Raw genomic sequence first — 20,957 nt, forward strand, 5'->3', positions numbered from 1 at the left:
ATTCAGTATTTCCGTTATAAACCATTAGGAAGTGATTTACTGATGAAAATGTGGCCCTCCAAACACTGCCCCCATCTCTACTGCAATTATTAAGATAACCTGAAAAATTCTCCCCAAAACACCAGTTCCCAAACACAACCTTCAGTCAATTAAAGGTAAACTACAGACTTTCTGTTCTGAAACTGATCTTGGAAATCCTAGATTAAATTTATTATGAATTGTTTGCTTATACTGTGATGCATCTTGAGCTGGAAATACCATAGCACATATGCTCATCCCTGCTTTTGTTGGTGGCTGAACCCAAGAAGGGTTCGCTGAAGTCTTAGCTGTAGATCATGGAAAAACTTTTACTGATGTCAGCAGGACCCAAATTCACTTTAAATTTTACAGAGTGGGGCTCTTTTCCCCTCTTTCCATAGGGTTCCAGCATAGTTTTGGGGCATATCTTTTGTTGCCATCACACATTTGTGATGCAAAATGTGCTTTTAAGAGCAAAGTGCTGTTCGGAGATGCTAGATCCCATGCAGAATGAGGTGGTCTCCTCACACAGCAGCAAGGTAAGCAGATGGTGCCTGGGGGATAGCAGGTATTCCAGATGGGGCAACTGACTGCTGACAGTGGAAAATGCACCTCACCTTCTTAACTGGGAGCTTGTGAGTGCCCCCAGAATGTTGGCAGGGGAAACACGTGGTGAGCTGAGGTTTGGGGTAAGTCAAGAGGTGGCCATCTGAGAGCAGGGAAGGAGTTCCTCAAAAATTAGGACTGCTTTGTGTCTGAAACATGCATGCACTCCCACACCGCCACCAAAAAATTATATTTTACAGGGCTTAGAATTAATTAGCTATTTTTTGTGTGTGTGTGTGTGTGATTTGGTCTAAACCATTTTAAAAGGAGTTGTCATTTGGGGTGGGGGTTTATTTCCTACAGAAGAAACAACATGATTACTCCTCTCCGTTATACTATAACATAAGTAGTTGACAATAAGCACGTTGGAAGCTCTGAGAGCCCCTTGTGGAGATCACACAAGCCCCAGCGACGAGTGTCACTGTGCTGCATGGTGCAAGGCCAGCAGGTCCCTTGTCACATCACGGGCACTGAGCAGCCCTCACCGTGGCTCAATCAAAAGTGTGCCAATTGCTTTTTTAAGACTTCCACGTTCCCCTGGAAGCAGTTTCTAATGAGATCCAAAAAGTGGATGGCTTAAGGAAAAAGAAAAAAAAAAAACAAACACAACACCCACATTCCTAAGAAGAACAGAGTTGCCTGCTGCACCAACACCACCCCAGGGGGTGCAGGGACCCCAAACACAGCGCACAGCCCCTGCCACCAGCACCTCCACGTATGGAGCACGGTCCAAAAAAACGACTTCAGGGAACTGTGTCCCAAAGCTTCAGCGTAAGCCTCCGTCCCGCGTTTCAAAGCGCACAGGAAATCACTTTGTAAAATCATTTGAGCCATAAGGCAGCAGAAATCAAAGCACTGCAGGAGTGCTCGTGCACTCTGGCTCTCGTAATTTTGGCATTTCTGCTCTCCAGTTCCTCTTTCATTTTCTCTGTGCTCTGCTTCACCACCTAGCATTTCCTGAGGTTAATGATGAGGCAAAAATACACCGTCCCATTAAAGAGGCAATAATCACAAAAATGCTAGACCCAGAAGGGATGGAAATATCTGGCAAATCCCCCTTGAACTTTTATCCTGTCTTCCTTTTTCGCTCATGGTAAGTCAGTGTTAGGCACCCCTTACAAGCTTTTATAGCTTCCCTTTCACCCCTATGCCAGTTTTGTCCTTGGTTCTAATGTAAGGATATCCAGAAAGATAGGATATCCAAGGCAGACCTTGTCCCAGCTGCAGCCCCCTCTCCGTGCCACAAAAACCCATGAAAATGGCTACAAAGCCTCCTTCCAGAGACCAATATCCCAGACCCTGCCAGCACCACCTCCCTGGGCACAGCCTGGGTGCTCTGTGATGGCAAACCTTCACCGTGTCGATGCCCAGAGGTTCTGCAGTGTCAGAGCAGGGACTGATCCTGCCCTCGAGCTGGATGCTGGCACAAGGCCGTGTAAGGAAGGCTGTGCACGTCTCAGCTCGAGCAGATGGCCCAGCCCAGGGTCTGTTTTCCATGTCTGTCCTCCACAGCTGCAATTAACCCGAGGGCTTGAGCTAGCAGCCCTCGTACTTTAAACAACGCAGGATTGCTGCCAGGACAGGCCTGGAGACCCTGATTCAGGAACTCATTCTTCCCGGTCCTGGTTGAGCAGTCTACGGATCTGATTATGTCCAAAACACACAGCAAAACCTATTGATTCCCTCATGCTTTTGATGAAGGCTGGGAGGATTATTCTACACAGTGATTGCGGGTTTTTGTTTGGGGGAGAGGCTCTTTTATTGCGATTGCCTCAATTAGTATAATTGTTGCTTTTAAATTCTGAACATACACCAGAGTAATTGCCATATTTTATAAAGCTAACTTAATTAAACAAGCAATACTTTAAACCGCAGCTGTCGTTAAGTTTGGACAACTGCTTTCACTCCAAAGGGTCATCTTTAAACTTGTGCAACCCTGTCAGCCTCTTACCTATCACACTGCAAATCTGGCGCACATTTTCCCCTCAGCTGGATGTAAAACAGCTTTTGGACAACTTCAGCAAATACATATCTGTTTCACTGCCGAAAGATGGGGGGAGGAGGGTGGTGGATGGGAAGCAATGTGTTTTTTCTGTTCTAAAAATATTCGTGCCCCTTCTGGATCACTTCTATCGCCTCCGAGAGAAATGGTAGGAACTCGGCACTTGGCAGGTTCTGCAGAAGCCTCTGGGTTGCCTGATGAAAATGGGTTTACACATTTCTGAAATTTCAAAGCAAGTATTTTTTTGCATGCATGATAAAATATTTATCTGCGAGCCCTTTTCTGGCTTGGGGCATGTGTGCAACAGAAACACCAAAAGAAAATTTCCAGGAGACAGAGAATCGTTTGAGCTTGCATGAGAAAACAGAGTTGGAATTTATTTCCAGCACGCAGTTGTGTGGGGAACAAGAGCTGCTGAACTCTTTCTGGAAGAGGAATGGGGATCCCAGTGGAGTTGCCTGATCCCATTCAGCGTGTATAGGATTATTTACTATGCAGGGTGCTGTGTTTTTATCCTTGGAGCAAATATTTGCAGCCAATAGAATCAAACTAGACCCACACCCAGACCACAGCAAAGGAGCGTTAAGGAAGCAAGAGGAAACGTGAGGATAAGGAAATGTCAAAGTTCAAACTGTCCTTTTACAAACACGGCTTGTTATAAGTGGATTAACTGCATAATCACAAACAATTTTCACATCAGGCCCTTGGGCTTACTTCACCGGCTCATAATGTCTGAGGCACAGGACAACATACCTGCAACAGTGAAAATAAAACGAGTGTGCACAGATGTGTCAGTCAGCAATACCAGCTAAAAAATGGTGTAGAATAAAACTGGAGCTCAGCAAAAAAGGAAAAATATATCGCCTGGAAAAATGTTGAGTTTTTCCTATCACACACACCACTGCTGGTGAGGACAGAGAGGGAGCGCAGGGCGTAGCAGCCCTTTCTGTCCTTCACTGAGCTTTCTGCACAGAAACAGGGATTTGAAAAAAAAAATAGCAGCAATTATTAGGCCAGGCTCCAAAATTCCTTCTAAATCAATTGTATCATTGAGTGTGTTCCACAGAATGAAGCCTTCTGCATGCTAAATCTAAATCTCCTGTCCTGTGGCAAGGAGACAAGCCCATCATCCCAGGCAGTGCCAACAGCTCACGCACATGCTCCAGCCTAGCAGCAGAGATCATTCCCATCAGAAAAGCTATCCCTTTGCCATGCCAAGTACATGTGATGCAAAGGTTACCTTTGCCGATGGAAAACTGTGTTTTATATTGCCCTACACTCTGCTTACTGGTAGCCAGGTTCCAACCGAGGAGCTTCAGAAAGACTGTGAAGGACAGGGGAGTGACCAAATGGCTTTGCACCATGGAAATTTATTACATCAGTCAAGGACAACAGAAGGTGAACAACTGTCTGCAGCTCCAGAAGAAACCCTATCAAACAGAATATTGAAGTGAGGAGGAAGAAGGAGACGGAGAAAGAGGGAAAAGTTGTGCCCACAGAGCCTGTGGGAGACGATAAAGAAAAACTTTCATGAAGGTCTGGGCAGGAGTAGGAGATGGTGGGGGTAAAGGAACAGGGAAGCTAACCAGAGAGAGCAGTAAGTGCATTTAGCACGGCTGGTTATCCTGAAATGGCAGGTCAGACCTTTAAGAAAGTCCTCAGAGAAGGAAATGCAAATCGAGGTAGGAAGCTAACATTACATATTCATTGCTTTCAGAGAAAAGAAGAGTTAAGATGAGGCTGAATTTCACCAGAAGGGAAACACAGGTGGAAAGGAGGTGAAGATCTAAACCAACTCCTTCCTACAGTGAGAGCAACCTAGAATAACAATGGAGGGAAAACAGCAGTCGCTTGGGATCATACAATGAAGAATTTCGTACATTATAGAACAACCATAGCACCAATCTAGGAGGCAAGACAATTAGCACTGCACAATTTAACTACTACTTCTAAACAGAGGAGATAAACAGCGGCGGGGTGCTTGTTTTTTTGTCAGACAGCACAATCCCCAAATTCAGTTAAATGGATCTCCATGGACAGAATCAGGTTTGAAGTTCTTCCTTGCTCTCCTCAGGGATAAATAAGGGTACAACAGGGGAATGTTATCTAATGGCAATGCTGCCACCACGTGGATGTATTTTCTGATTGCTCAGAAAATATTTCTAGCCAGATGCTGACATAACTCAAATTTACAGTGTGATGCAGTCCCCTCAGATGTTCAAAGAGATGAGCAAACACTGTTTTTAATTTATCATTACTATTAGTTATGAATAATAATAAAAAATATTAATCTTTACTCTTTTTATTTTAATAACTTTTCTCATAGTTTGCTTTGCTCTTAAAACATGCTTGTCCAATAAAACTAATTTAAGCACCTGTGATGGAACAGTGTTTAGTAACCTCCTCCTACCCTCATTCCTTTTACAGTATTTTCACTGTAGGTTAATCATTAATTATCAAGGAGCATTAAAGAAGTTATTAAACCACAGAAATACAAACTTCTTGCTCCACAGCTCCTGCTGTTATGATTGGAGCGGTATCAAATGACGTGGTTACTTCAGTTTGTGCTCTTATTTTTGGCCGCTTCAAGGTTCAGCACTTGATAGGGACTTCCATTTTACAGGGAACCGGGCCGAAAATTACATAAGCAGCTTCACTGCAAACACTGCAGTTCACATCAGGCAAGAGCGTTCTCCAGTGTTTCACAAAATTTGCAACAGTCATCGCAACGCAATGAAATCGGATCGCTAGAAATGCACTCCTGACATGCAAACGCACGAGCATAAACAGTCATCTAGGAATGGATTAAATTTAAGCCACATATGGCAAAACACTGCCTGCAGCTGGAGCTATAAAAATCTGAGGCCGGAATGCAGCATAAAGTTTGCACGTCCAGGTAGCGATCACCAGTCCGAGCTGAAGGTTGGGTGTGCACGACACCTTCCATCCCAAAAATCAGCCCCTGAAGCTGCTTGCCATCCAGCAGGCGGATCAGGCAAGCAAACCCAAGGGCTGTTTCTCGCAGCCCTCCAAATCTCCCCCCTCCAGTGCTGGGATTACCTCACACTTGCCACGGAGACCCGTCTCCTGCAGCCGGGACCAGATGCTCTGGATCCTCCCCGCGTGCTCGGGGTGGCTATTTGTGTTTCCACAGGTACACTGATGTTTCAGCATCAAGGTGTCGTAGACAAGGCCTGCAGCAGAGGTTACAAAATTGCTCTCAGTGAAAGGAACTACTTTGCCAGATGTATGAAAAAATACATATATCTATTTTTGGTCTACTGTACTTTGCATTGAAGAGAACATTTATAGACAAAGGCAGCGTGTGCTTCACCAGGAACCACAGAGCTCTACGAAATGACAGTCCGAGACGCTGGGAAATGAGGTGGGCAGCTGCTTTGAAACAGAACCAGACCTGCAGCGATCCCTCCCGTTAGAAATCCTCAACAGATACAGACAAGAACTGAGTCAGTCGCCACCATCGCCGCAGGCCGAAGCTGTGCGAGTGACAGGAGGAGGTGACAAATGACAACACGGGTACGAGTACAGGCGTGCCAGCGCAGGAACATGATCTAGAGGGGGGCTGACTTACAACTTGTCCGCTGGGTACCTTTATAATTACTGCTAAAATGACTCTAGGGCTTAGGATTAAAAACCAGAAGGAATAAGTCGTTAGCAGGCACTGTGTTTCGTAAAATAGTTTGCGCCGAAGTCTTTGCATCAACATTATTTGACAACATACTAATTAAGTCTATTAGCACACACTTGGGCATAATTATTCAGCGCGATATGTAGGTATTTAGCCGTGTTGTTTCATTGTAACGTGGGAGTCAAGCAGCTAAATCCCCTTGCATTACCAAGTATTTATGGCATGACAACAGCGTAGGAGCCTGCTTCATGCTCCGGAGCTGCCCGGGTACGTTTCTGGAACGGGAGCTACGATTTCATAGCCAATGTTCCACTGAACAGAACCAGCAGTTCCTCCACAGCCGTGCTCTCCTGGTGACAAAAGACCTTTTCTGCACTTAATGTAGAAGAGACACAGTCAAATGTTTCAATCTGTCCTTCCCTTCAGGCAGCAGCTCCAGAGAACAGAAGAAAAGGGAGCTTCGAGGGGCATGGTTTCTTGCAGGGAGTGCCTGTCCGAAAGCACAGTATAAACAGGCAAGTGAAAGGTCTCGAAGAGAATCCAAAGCCTCTGAATTAGCAGCAAAGGCAGGAGTTTCTCCCAAACCCAGCACTGAAGGGTCTGCATCCAGCCCAAACTGCTCCTCCTAAATGCCACCAGAGCAGAGCGTACCTGCGCTGCGCCTGGCAGTGCGAACGCAGCGTGCGGGGCCTCCCTGAGCTGGCTTTCACGTAAGCACTGATAAACAGCACAATTTGCAACTGCGTGGAGTTCAAAGAGACCTGGAAAATACGGCTCTGAGAACACACATGGACACATAGCCTGGAGCTGAGCTCCGTGCTGCTGCCTGTACCCACGCTAGCTAGTCTGAGTGGTGCTGGAATCACAGCTTTTGCCTGCGTGTAGGCATGTTCTGCTGCTGAGAAATTTGGCCTTCCCCTCTGAAGCAAACTCTGGCACTGACACTCTCAGCTATTCCGCCTTAGGGAAGGTGCCTGGCAGTTCCTCTCCTTGCTGTAGGTGAGTGCAAGGCAAAAAAAAAAACAGCAACGTTTTCAGTTCTAGGAAGGGAAAAGGGCGCTTGTTAATTGACTGACTTTGGGTTAGCCAAAGTTCAGTTAAATAAGACCGTGCTGCAGAGCTCTGTAGGGGTCTCCTGTGCTGGAGTGACCATCAAACTTCATCAGGAGCTGCTGGGCAAAGCCTGGTGCTGTAAATGCCACCCGCAAAGGTGTGGACCAGTGGTAAGGCTTGTTGTCCCCCAAAACTCCCCAGTTTATTCAAACTGGCACAAGGTCTGTAGCTGCTTTAATTCAGGTTAATTCAGTTTTGAAGGAAAGTCATCTTCAAGGGATGTCACGCGCTTTGGCAAAGTGTTTGTTAGCACAAAGATTCCCATCTAGGCTCTTCCTAGACCCTCATGGGACTGCACTAGGTTTGGCTAAACTGCTGGTATTAAACCACGAAAAGTGCTTCTGTCTTCTCTGGCTTCCAAACATATCTTTGGGGACTTCAATTATACGTTACAGATTTAAAGCAAAACGGTGCATGTGCACATATTAAACATACACATCCACGCTCAAAAAATAGCCTTGAATTTAAGCAAAAAGAAGTCCAAGCAGCAAGTCGCTCACCAGGTAGCTGCTGACCCTGCTGGGTGCACCCCTGGCACCTTCTCAGCGCACAGCCACTGGCACGTGCATTGCCTTGCCAGAGACAGCCTGTACCGCAGCACGGGGTGAATACACCCGGAGCTTACCAGTGTTCAGATTTTAGCAAAACGATAAAACAAGCCCAGCCAGAATCCTGCATCTGAGACGCTCTCGCTAGCATTGCTCTAAGTGTGCCTTGCTACAAAGCCAGGTACGTGGGGATTTACCCACAGCCTGCAAATTTTAAAATTAACTCTTCAGAACATGAAATAAGTAAAAATTCCGTCAACGTGTAATCTGAGGCTAGTTCATATCACGCCTTCATGAGTTTCAGGAGAAATCAGGCTCTTCCAAGCAGTTACAAGTACTTTTTAAGCAGCCTTTCCTGCTTGCCTCCTGGATTCCCAGACGATGCTTAATCCTGTTGCTCTGACAGATCTTTTCATTGCTGGGGAGCTGGGCACAACTTGACAGTGAATTATACTGATTGCACTGCAAAGCTGGAAGGGGTCTAACACTATTTAAAGAGTCAGGATGAGAATCTGTGCCGCAATCTGTGTTTCTTTTTAAAGGTGTTTTTCTCAAGTCTCTGAGCTTTAAATAGTAACTACTGTAATACCAGCACGATGTAACCGTAGGTATGTAGGCAAAGCAATGTCTAGCCAGATTAAAAGCCTCTGTCTCATTCCCTGGTTTATGCCTGGTAATACTGCTAGGGCAGAAGCCAACACAGATCAAAACAGCGATAAATACATATGAAAATCTAGTTTTTTTGCATTGACCTTACATTCTTCAGTTGCTCCTGTGACGCCTGCAGTGCAGCAGATTTGCCAGTGACCTCCCATTTTTTCATCTGCATCCACGCATGAGGGAGAGCCGCAGGTGTGTTTAAAAAGTGTGCGTACATCTAAAGTGGACTTTCCTAACAGCCTACTCAAGTTAAGGTAGACAAAATAGTTAAAGAAAAGGTCTCCAGAAAATGTGGTGGTAGGGTGCCTACTCATCCCTATTTCTTAAGGTAATGGGCACTACAGTGGGGTTGATACAATTCAGTTGAGGTTTAAAGTTTCCCCACTCCCAACAATTCATTGATAACAGCAATGTCTCAATGAAGTTTTTCTGTACCGAAACATTAAACCATTGGAAAGAAGGGAAATGTTCCAAGTTGCTTACTGTGGTTGGGGACACTCAGATGAAGACACATGCACAAAGGAAAACTTGATAATTTGAGCTTAAAATACTAAACGACTTTGACCATTACAAGTTAAATTAAGTGATCCTGGAAGCAATACTCTTTAAGACATGAGAACAATCGTTTTTAAAGGTCAGCACTAAAGTATAACCAACTCGCCTTTCTTGGCAGAGCAAACATATGATTTGAGGTTCAGATAATTATATTGCTCTGCACAGGAGAGAATAAATGCCTTCATCAGAAATGAAAAATACTTTAATGCAGAACATCAGAATAATTTGTGGAACCATTTTTACAGGAGATCAGAGACTGGATAATTGGAGCTATGCAAATTAATGGCCTAACCTGAGAAGTCTTTTATTCAAGTGTGTAGAACAGTGCATGCAGAAGTAGTCATTAAAGTCAAGGAGGCTACTTGTGCTAGCGAGGGCAAGTTCAAGGACTAGCTTTCTTTTATATTCTAGTACGAGGGAAAATTAAATGTCATGCTTCAGGACACAAAACTGACTGCTTGAAGAAGTCAGGAAGGGCACTGTTTTCACTTTCATGTGCAGTAATGCACATCATGTTTGAGAAGTGTATTATGTTGTTCTTTTCCTATACCTTTGAAGTCTCAGGTACTGGTCACTGACAGAGACAGGAAAATAAATTATACATAAAAAACAGAATTTCGAGCTGTCTGGTCCTAACTCTGTCCAGAGAAAGCATTAGCCCTTTCCATATAGTATTCTGAACACGAAAGAGATGAACTGTTCCTTTGTCTGTTGGACAAAAACTGATCTCTTAGGAGCTACATTTGTGTCTGGAGTAATCATTGCTGGCTTCATTAGGGCCATTGAACAAGGTTTGTTTTATCCTGCCTTCTCACAAAATGATCAAAACAATTCAAATCTTAATCTCTCTGAAATCCAAAGCACATAACTGTGTTAGAATCAGTCTCCAAAGCAGCCACTTATCAAACAGATGGATTCTCCTAGTGAAAAAGAAGCCCGATGCACTTCGGCACCGCATGCTTTGAAAAATACCCAAGGCTTTAATTTCCTGCCTTTCAAAGAAAAGTTCAATCCTAGTGATTAAGCTTTAGTATCCACCTCCAAAAACAGAATCTCTGACACACTGTAGACTACTTCAAGAAAACAGAACCAAGCTAACTCGTGCACACATGCTTAACATCTGAGATGTCTGCCTTTCCTTTCTGTGCCTGCATGCCCGGAGTAGTAGGCTCTTTTTTCTTCCCTGCCACTGTAAGCAAATAGTGCTGGTTAATTAAACTGGTGCTTCACCTGGGTAGGAATGCATGTGGGGAACACAGGAACTCTGCTTGTCTGAAAAACTTCTCCTTGGGAAATAAAAAAGGGAAGGAAGCAGAGGTTTCATGGCCTGAGCGTGGAGAGGGTTTTAAGTTTGCTAAGCATAAAGAAAAATGGTGGAAATAGAATTTTACCCTCCTTCAAAATTGTCATGCATCCATTTTCCATGAATCTGGCAAGAGGAAGCTCACCTTTTACGCTCTCCACCTTTACTACTGCCAGTGAATGCCAAAAAACACTTTCTCCCTTAACAGCAGTTCATTGTGTTTTCCCTCCTCCATTCACCTAGCATAAACACAGAGAACTGCGCGAGATAGAAGGCAGTGGAAAAATGAGGACCTGGGAGTCTGGACATGGATAAATAGCACAAAAAGGATGTTTAAGAGGTGAAGCACATGAAGCATTTTTCATATCATCACTCTGGATTAAGTAAATGTACGGTACTATATAAAAGCAATGCAATATTCCACCTTTTAAATGATTTTTTTTAACCCTTCCTCTAAGGAAAATGAATCATAACTCTGTGCCAGTGTGTTTCCAAAGCAGCACTGTTCTCAAAATCTGCATTCCTACTGTTACTTTCTTATGTAATTTTTAATGAAATTCAGAGGCACATATCTGAGTAAAACATATATCCTCTGGTAGGAAACGTTACTGTATGCTCAAAGTCTTGCATATGATTGACAAGGCAACTTAAATAGCGGAGGAGGAGAAGGGAAGAAAGAAAAAGGAATGAATAATCTCTTAAAGTAGGGCCAGGCTTCCTTACTTGTTTTCAAAGCACCAAGGTCTGGGTCTAAGTGTATTAGATGCTCAAGTTTCATCTGGTTTGACTGTGAGCCAGAGGACTACCCTTCTTTGTATCCTTGGCAAAAGCCAAAAGCTAGAACAATCTTGATGCTGTAACTGGCTGCATTACAAATGTAGTTTTACTAAAATTCAATGTTTAAACATTAGCAGCAGACGGAAACTTGAAGGGCTGATTTGCAAAAATTAGGTACTACCTGGACTTTTACAGAGCTGACTGCACATGCTTCCCACCTGCAACTAACAGCCGAAGAACAAAGTCAGATTTAATGCATCACTATTCCTATACCATCAGTATCTGAAAATAAATCTAATTCACAATGATGGTTTTAATGATGTTTTTCGAGTGGGTTAAATAAGATTAAATGAACAAACCAAAGGGAAACAAAATCACGAGCTGCCCTTAATTGCAACATTTTTTTCTCCTTTCCTCAGGGCACAAGTCACATGCCAAAATGTTCATTCACAAAATAAAACCTGACATTCGGGGAAGAAGGTGGACTTCAAAATAAGTCCTCCTCACCTAACACAGGACTTGAAAAGTTGCACATAATTAACTTTTACTAAAGCTACTGAATAAGCAGAAAGGATTTTGGTGGAAAAAGGCTGGTTTTAAGCCCTCACTGACTTAGGTACAGCATTTATTCCTCACCTTTAAACTTTGTGGGGAGACTAACACCTTTTTTTGCATTTCTGGCTTTCACTAGACAAATGGAGAATTGCATTCATAATTTTCTTTCGCGACAAAGACTGACCAGGTAAGAAAACGCTCTTCAGCCTGTTTCTCCACACTGACAACTTGAAATAATCATCTCGCCTCACTTTTCCTAACCTACAGGCACAGACTCCTGGGCAGAGATTGTGTTGCAGAAGGAGGGGTAGGCTGGCACAGAGCCCAGACTGGATAACTTATGGCATGAGATTGCGCAGGGACTGGAGAAGGTGCAGAAAATACAGCCGATAGATACTGCGTTTGGCATGCTGTCCTTTTTCAATAACATTGCCTCTCTCCTCCTTGCATGTAAATCAACCTTGTCACAGCATATGACTTGTCCTTTCTTTCTGGAGATATATAATTAAAGCACTAGGCTATGTTTCTATTGATTTTTGTAGTTTATTTTCTGTCTGGACTATAGGGTGACTGTCCCTCTAGGGAAGGAAAAGGCAGCACAACAGGGCAGAAGATGACTGATGCTATTCTCAAAGACAACAGGATATTACAGAGTCCACAAACACATCTGAGATTCAGACCCCGGACACGTGGCCTCGCAGGGACACGGGGCAGAAAAACACAACATAAAGGAAAACGGTGACCACAGCCCCACTGATTCAGTTTCCAGGGCCCCAAAAACATTACCTGTTGTGAACCTTGGCTTAGTGGGTGGCTCCTGTACGGACATAGGGAAGGTGGCCGAGGCAGGCGAGGACTGTGCGCGGGACAGAGGCCGGTGGCCTCCGAAGGAGACGGGCATGCCAGCTGCCTCCAGCGACGCCTGGTAGTTTCTCAGCTGGTGAATGCGCTGCTGCTCCAACAGGAGGGCTTGCTGTGGGGAGAAGAGGCAGCTACTGAATGTCTGCGTGGTGCCCTCACGGAAGGGCTTTTAAGGGTTTTTGAAGTCTGCAAGCTTGGACTCATTTCCCTGATAACCGAGCACAAACGTGTGCAGCAAATGAAGACATCCGTGTTGTTCGAGTGAGCTCAGCCCTGAAGCTGGTGCATGCTGGCAGTGCCATCAGCAGAAACAGCCCCATTGTCCCCCGAATCTGGCCACATCTTCCTGCCCCCATGCCCCCCGCACTGCGCTGGTGCTTGGAGCAGAGCCATGCACCAAACCTGGGACAAGGGGGAGTGTTCAGCTGAGCTACGCCATCAGCTGGCCAGGCTCCTGACCAGAAGGGATGGCTGTTCCAGCTCACCATGCTCAAACTACAGCTTAACAAAGTTCCCTTTCCTCTTTGAGGCAAAGCAATTGCAAAGGACACAGCATATTTAAGACTGCTCAGGTGGGACTGCTCTGCTTTCGGAGGCACAGTACCCCTGCGGTCCATCACCAGCAGCACGTCACCTCGCGTTTCCTTCTTTATTCTTACCAAGGAAATGAGGCCAACGTGTGGTTGTATAAATCAGAGAAAGAACTTTGCACAAGCACGGCTGGCAATGGCACCGATCCCTCAAGGCAGCGCTGTTATGAAGACCGTGCCACTCAATAAGGAGCTGGAAATGAAGGCTCTGAGCTGCAGCCAGGGACGCTCACGTGGGGCCCGCGAGCCGGCCCCGCAGTGCCGGGGAGACAGCAGAGAGCAGCTAGATGCAAATGACTGCACAGAGCAACCAATTTGCACCTGATTCACAGACACTGCAACTGCAAGCCTGGCACCAGTCCGCCTTCCCTAGCCAAGGGCTGTGGATTTGCTCAGAGAGCTACACCCTGGCATGGCTACAGCAATCTGTTCTTGGCTGCAGATCCCACGCAGGGGTTACCCAAGGCTCCAGGTACAGTCAGGCACTCAGTGCTGCAGGCTGCAGGGATGAGCAGAGCACCGATGCCTTAAGAGAATCACAGCCTTCTCATTAGAGCTACCACAAATGGCATTTTCTGGGAGATTATGCCACGCTGCATTGCTACTGGATTTATTGCTTGTAATCCACGTGCCTCTGGTGTTTACTGTCCAGAGTGAGCACACCTGGGATCTCTGGGATCTGCAGTACTGAAGAAGGAATTCCCTTCACTTTGTCACCTGTTCCCTTATCTGGCTCTCCTGTGGGGCAGTCAGTTTGTTTTAAGACATCAGAATAAAACGAAATCCTCTGCTAGTATTTAGGGCTCAAAAGTGTTAAGACAAACATTGTCTTCCCAAAGAAACAGAAAGTGTTTGGGTGGCTGCAAACACACTGACTGCATTTTGTGCAGATGATCCAGGTTCTCTTCTCTGGGACTTTTGAATTGACATTGTGACTCCAGTGAAGGATGGCATTGATTTTACTTGCAGATTTCCTTCCGTACCAAATACTCAGAAGGTGGCTTACCCCTACCTTTTCCTCGTTACAGTACTATAAAGAGGTCACAAAAAGCCAAGTCCCAAATGGTCACTGTGATAATATGGGGATTTACTTTGTAAAGTAACTGCACTGCTTCCTTGCAAGGCTTTTTGTTGCCTCCCCTTGTCCCAGAGGCTCCTAGCAGCACTCTCATAAACACCAGGACTTGTCCTCATGCTGCTGTGCTTTGTTATGTGTCTGCAAGCTCAGGCTGGATTTGTCAATTTAGTTTAGTGCTAACCTTCCCACTCTCTGTACATACAAGGGTAGCTTGTTCCTGTACGATGATTATAATTCACCATTAAAATGCTGGTAAAATCTTGAACTGTTTTTTTGGCATTTGGGTTAGCTGCAGACATGTTTTTGTACTGGTAACTAACAGATTTCTAACACTTACTCCTAGCAGCTGTAAATATCTGAGGTGAGGGATGGTTAATGTCCTGATTTTAATACACAATGGCAATTCAGCCCCTCACCCCAGATGCTGCTAAACTCCACCAAACACCAAGAAGCCTGGTTCCAGGAGCCCCAAGTGTATTTTGAGCTCACCTGACGGAAAAGCAGCTCCTGCTCAGCCTGCCTCTGCCCAGACTCCAGCTCCTGCTGTGGCTCGGCTTCCTCCTCATCGCTCTCAATGGGTTCTTGCTTCACTTGCACCATGTTGGCCAGCCCCGGGGCCTCCTTTTGGCTTGCGACTCTGTCACTGTATGGCTCCTCCAAAAGGGCTTGGTGTTCTCGTAACTCTTCTTCTGTCTCCTCCGGGTGGCTTTCATGCTGGCGAGCTGGCTCATTGGGCTTTGATATTATCTGAAAACACCCCAGAGGTTAATTGATAAATAAAATGTAACTCATTACAGGTGAATTTGACTGTGTTCTCTTCAAAGAATCAGCTTCATGAAAAGAGAATCGGTAATTTATAGCTCTTATAAACATTGTCCAAAACAACAGTGTAAGGAAAGCCTTGAACCAGGTTATCCTTGGCATTAAGTGTTATCAAAGAAATACTTTGCCCCAAGTAATCATGGCTCCTCAGTTTCCACTTCATTTCCCCCCTAAAGTAATCAGAACCTCTTAAGCCTACAGACCTATGGATGCTACCGAATTCACAAGCAGTGTAACAACCACCAGTACATTTAGCAATTAAAATCCTGAAAAAAAAAAACAGAGACAAATCCTCTGAGGATTTCTGCTTCATTGTTTGTCCAGCTTCTTCTGGAATCACCCCATTAATTTTATGTTTAAAGGGAGATAGCATCATCAAGATTCCTCCAAAACTTGCATTCTCATGAAATTTGTTAAGAAGAAACTGAGAATACTAAACTTACAGCATCTGTACAGAAACAAACTGCAAGAAGAGGGTCATTCTAACCACACCTTCCTAACCAGAGGCAGTGAGCTTCCCTGAAAGTGTGCGTGAAAACAAAAGGGAACAATATAATTTTCACCATAATTCACACAAGCCAAAACTTTCTGAAAATATATCAGTGAGATAAAATTCTCAGTGCTTGGTCTCAGACTGCTTGTGATTTTTATTTGGAGCAAAAAAACATGTGTACTGCTTTTAAATCCAGCAGAGGTAAATAAATCAATTTCCTTTCTTTAAAGGAGCTCAGACTGTACCCGTTTCATACGCTTATAAAGAAACTGCTGAACTTTGAAAGCTGTCAGGGCAGAGCTTTAATAAGGATTAGGTCATTGGTATGAAAAGCAATATTGATTTTAAATCTAATAAAGCTAAATCAAAACACGGTTATTGAACACATGCAGAAGGACTGACTACTTATAAGTAACTCACTCTTTGAGGAGCATTGGCTCAAACCTGAAACTAAGCCTTTTTTCCCCTAAATGTAAGGAGAGAGGTTCTGCCATATAACTTAAGCAAAGCTACACAAAGCGGGTTTAGGCACACAAAAGCCATATGAAAGATTCATTGCCTGCAAGTATCACACCAAGGACAGCAAAAAATTGTTTTTATCTACAGCAGAGGCTGTCACAAAACCAGGGCTCAAAGCTTCTTTTAACACCTGAGATTGCAAGGACGAGGACGCAGGGCGACAGGTTTCCAGCACTGTGTGGATTACTGGGGTTTGGATGTCTCAGCTCCTGAAAGGGACATTATATGCAGAGGGGCCTTATCTTGTCCAGCTTGAGGCAAAAGCCCTGTGGGGTTCACATGAAGTCCCAGTACAGTCAGTGGGTGCAGCCCGTCCCTCTCAGTTGTAAGAGGCAAGGATTTTGTACTGACCAGTAACCGGTTGCACAGCTGCTGTTGGCAAGTTTCCACAATGAGGAAGCTCATTGTGCCCTTTGAGAGTCAACAGCTGCTTAGAAGAGATGGGATCCACTTAACTAATAAGGCTGGCCAACCTAAACCAAAAAGAACAGGGGAGGGAGAGATTCCTCAGCAAGCAGCTAAGACTGCTGGGGACAGGGTAGTCAAGCCAAGGACCCAGAGTGGAGGGAGTAACAAAACCACGTTGAGGTGGCATCTCTTTGAGCTCAAGAAGAAGAAGGAGGGGTGTGCAGAAACGCCTGGTGAGGAAAGCTCTCAAGCCTGTCCTGGAGAATTGGCAAGCTTGGATGCCTCTCTGAGATGCCTCTGCACCAGTGCATGCAGCATGAGGCCCACACAGGAGGAAGAGATGTCTGTGTGTAGTTACAGGGCCATGACCTGGTCATGACCATGACGTGGTGGGATAATAAATATGACCGGAGTGCTGTGATGGAGGGATATGTGATTTTTAGGAAGGACAGGCCAGGAAGGTGAGTAGGGGGTTGCCCTTTATGTGAGAGAAGAGCAGGAATGCATGGACCCCTGTGCTTTGGTATAAGTTTGAAGTTAGTCAAGAGCTTTTAGGACTGCTGCAATCTCCTGGTCACACAGAAGTAGATGGGGACTACTTTAAACCACTGGAAGATGATAACTAGGTGATCCTGCTTGAGCTGGGATGTTGGACCAGATGATCTCAAGAGTTCCCTGCGAACCTAAACGATTCTGTGATCAAAACTTCTCAAGGATTTCTGTGAGGTTGCTCCCCCATTCCCATCTCCCCCAGTGCATTACTAGTAACACACACTGGATAGCTGAACTATGGTAAGCTCAAGTTAGCTCTTCAATCAGTTTTCTTTAAGCTCACTTAAGCTTGATGAATATAATCTGGTTTAAAGATAATTAAATCATCATAAACCATCTTCTCCTGCATTTTTCTGCTTGGATTGCAGGTCTCAAGCTTTGAACTTGATACCTTTTGAACTTATGAACTACGCAAGGTGAGTAATTGCTGGGAAAATAACTTACAATGTCATTGTCAAATCTAATGGAAATGAGGAGCAGTGTAATTCCCTAGAAGTTTTAAATTATTCCAACCCCGTAAAAACATAAGAATTAAATGAAAAACACATGTATAAAATGCTACAATGAAGGCTGAAAATGAAGTGGCCAATGACAAGGACATTTCAAACATTCACTGTGCTGTCCTAATATAAACCGAATCTCTTGGTGTGTCACTTGTTCTAGCTACTGCAAACCAATTCTTCTAAAAGGACAATTTTGCAAAGTAAATATTTTGTTATGAACATATTCCATGTAATTCACAATGATGTGATTTATTAATACTCCCTGAAAATCTTCCGGTTTTGTAATTTTATGATCATATGCTTGTGTTAAAACCAAGATATTAAGTTAAGAAAATCTACAGTAATCCACGTGCAAGGCAATGAATATCAAGTTAAGATAGCCTTTAAAATGCTCACAAATACATCTGAAATAGTAAGCAATTACCCAATGCACCATAAATAACTCCTTCCCTTACCAAGCTCAGTACTATCCTTTGCAATGAAGCTATTGTCTATTTTCAAATCCTGTCACCTCTGGTTATCACATACTGCCACCATAAAACAAAGTGAAAGGCGCTGTCTTTCACTGCCTCTGGCCTTGGACAGCTGACTATTTCAGTACAGAAATAACTATTTCAGTACAGAAGTAACTATACATCTCGATTCACAAGCATTATTAAAGACTAGATACCAGCTGTCCACATTTCTTATCTACCTCTGAAACTCAAAGAGAAAGAAGGAAAAGCAAAAACATAGACAAAAAAAAAAATCTGTCTCGAAGAAGATGCAACTATTTGGAACCAGTTGGATGAGGCCCTGGGCAACCTGATCTAGTGGGTGGCATCCCTGCCCACGGCAGGGGGGTTGGAACAAGATGGTCTTTAAGGTCCCTTCCAACCCGAGCCATTCTGTGATTCTATTATTCTAAGATCATAGTGATGTCAGATCCCAATACAAGGAAATCCAAAGGATTACTCATTTTTCCATGGAATGTTTCATAAAGAAAAAAAAAGTGGGGAGGGGGGCTTTTCTTTGGTAGTAAAATTTGGGATCAGTAAAATTTGGCATCTGCCTGCTAGGTACTTACTATATGTCTACTTGGTACACGCACATGGTACCTTGTCTGTGGTCATATATTCTTAAGACACTGAGAATTTTGAAGATACTGCAACACGTGCCAAAATGTCTGTTTTCTCATCACAGAGTAATGAAGAGTCACCAACAGAAAAAATGCCTGAGAAGGTCCCAGAAGGATATAATTAACACATTTTCTTTTTAGATAACACGTGCCACAGGGACCTGTTTGGTTCTAAAAGACAGCTGAAGTGCTCCTTGGAAAGTACGTGCAGAGTTGGAGAACCTCCATGAGACTGTACAGCACAGCTTCACATCTGGGCATCCCTGACCAAATGGTGCACCTCTGAATCTTTCTGCTAAGAAGCCAAGCAGTTACGGAAGAAATTTCTAGTCCTGCACAAGGACAAAGCTCCTACAGCAATGAAAAGCTGACAGAGATGAAAGTTGGGCATGACTTTAGGTGCCGCTATAACTTGAGTTGGATCTAATCTCAAGTTCTCTTTCACTTTAGGTCTCCAACACAGGAACCTGGTACCTCTCTGGTGTTGCTCCTCATGATAATGGTTGCTGAACACATTTTGAAACACTGAAGAGACTGCTTTCAAAAACAAGATTAATAACAGTCCTTTGGGAGAGGGCATACGTGCTGGAGGGCACATATCAGTCATGTCCTTCAGAAAATTCAGCGTTGCTGGAGAGACTGCCACACAAAGGACACAAGCTGGAGGCTGGAAGCATCACACACACCTTTGAACTTCAGGATAAATCACCACATTTCCATACAACTCATCCAGGTTTATCTACAGATAGTGCAGGCTCAAAGAGACCATGCTTGACAGTGTGCCAAAAGCCCATTCTACTTTGGCAGATAAGTACAGCCGGTCAAAACTTTGTGTAGACAGGAACATGCTGAAAGGCAGGTCAGACAACACCACTGTTGAGAAATGTCCAGTTTATATCCTTGGAAGTGCAGAGCATGCCCAGCAGGGTGGAGTGACTTGCCCTGTTTGGGGAACGGGGCAGAATAGCAGTTGTTAGCAGCTGGGACCCAGCCAGCCTCAGCCTCTTGTGCACTGGTAATGTCAACCACGCAGAGTCCTGATCCCCCTGGAAGCAGCACTGTGGGGGGCACGAGGGTGGGTGGGTGGCATAGGGAGTCCCATTGAGCAGAGGAAGAGAGAAACCAGGCAAGTGAGGAAGAACAAGACTGGCTCAGCCCTGACCACTGTGTTTCCGAGAGGAAACCTCCCTTTCCTCCCTCTGCAGATCAGAGAAGAAAGAACAACTCTGGAGAGCTGGAGAAACAGCTTTGGTCAAAATGAGGAAAAATAGAAGATGAGGGGACAATAAAGGCTCAGCTCATAAGCATCCTGAAAAAGCCAAAAAAATGTCACTCTTGAGTCAAAGACAGATAGGAACTGAGAAATGAGAGGCAGGTGGTGTGGAGCAGGTACGCTGGCAGGGATGCTCAAAGTAAGGCAGGCACAAGGCAGAGTGCATCCTGTAGGGGAGCAGGCATGTGGACAAGCATCTGGAGAAGAAAACATACTGCTGAGGGCTTGAATTAATCACTCAGACATGGCAACACAAGCCCTGCTCTTCTGGCTATCTCGGATGACTCTTTCCACGTGAGGTACCCCTTGCAGAATGAGGAAATTCTAATTTTAACTTCCATAGGCTGAAGAGAAAACAGAGGTGATAAGGGATGATGGGGAGAGGCAGAATTGGGCTTAGGCCACGCAGGGAGCTGGCAGAATGTTCTGCAGCAGCTGAAGCCTAGAAAAATCTCTTTTTTTTTTTTTCTTTCTTTCTTCCTGAAGTGATGAGACAGCAGGAAAAAATAACTGTCTGAAGCAGCCGACCTGCTGGAAGGACCACGAGCCTGCTCACCTCTGTGCCTAGACGAGAGGGAACGATCGAACTGCAATGAATCAAAGAACAGGGACTGCCTGGAGGGGAAAAGGAGGGGAAGCAAGAAGAAAACACTCTGGCATCAGCAGAGGCTGTTTTCTTTTTTCCCCCTCTCCCAAGGAATTGGAATTACGGATTTGATTATATCAGGTATGCGTCTACGTATCTTTAGATCTGCAGCTACAAACACCCCACAGAACCATGGCTCCTGGCAAAACCACTTAATAGCGTGTACGAGGTAATAGGTGCAAAGATACACACAGCACATGAATCCCAAGTGCCTCGCATCTTGCTGAACTGCATTTCATATTCAGCTGACAGACACAGCATGAACGCTGAACGAGGTTTTCCGGAGATCTTTTCAATGCATCTTATATC

The 20,957-nt window shown here is 44.6% G+C and overlaps 1 protein-coding gene across 8 annotated transcripts in view; it reads right to left on the reverse strand.

Annotated features, from left to right (window-relative positions):
- Window positions 1-20,957, reverse strand: part of HDAC4 (histone deacetylase 4) — a 233,773-nt gene that overhangs the window by 42,674 nt on the left and 170,142 nt on the right. For all 8 annotated transcript variants that reach the window (XM_082763106.1, XM_082763107.1, XM_082763108.1 and 5 more), the window contains 3 exons: window positions 14,805-15,062; window positions 12,573-12,759; window positions 5,687-5,820 (listed from right to left, as the gene is read on the reverse strand). In XM_082763106.1, the coding sequence (XP_082619232.1) occupies window positions 5,687-5,820; window positions 12,573-12,759; window positions 14,805-15,062 (579 nt within the window). The remainder of the gene's footprint in view (window positions 1-5,686; window positions 5,821-12,572; window positions 12,760-14,804; window positions 15,063-20,957) is intronic.

Source organism: Aythya marila, assembly GCF_965140915.1.
Source record: "Aythya marila genome assembly, chromosome: 6".
Classification (NCBI taxonomy): domain Eukaryota; kingdom Metazoa; phylum Chordata; class Aves; order Anseriformes; family Anatidae; genus Aythya; species Aythya marila.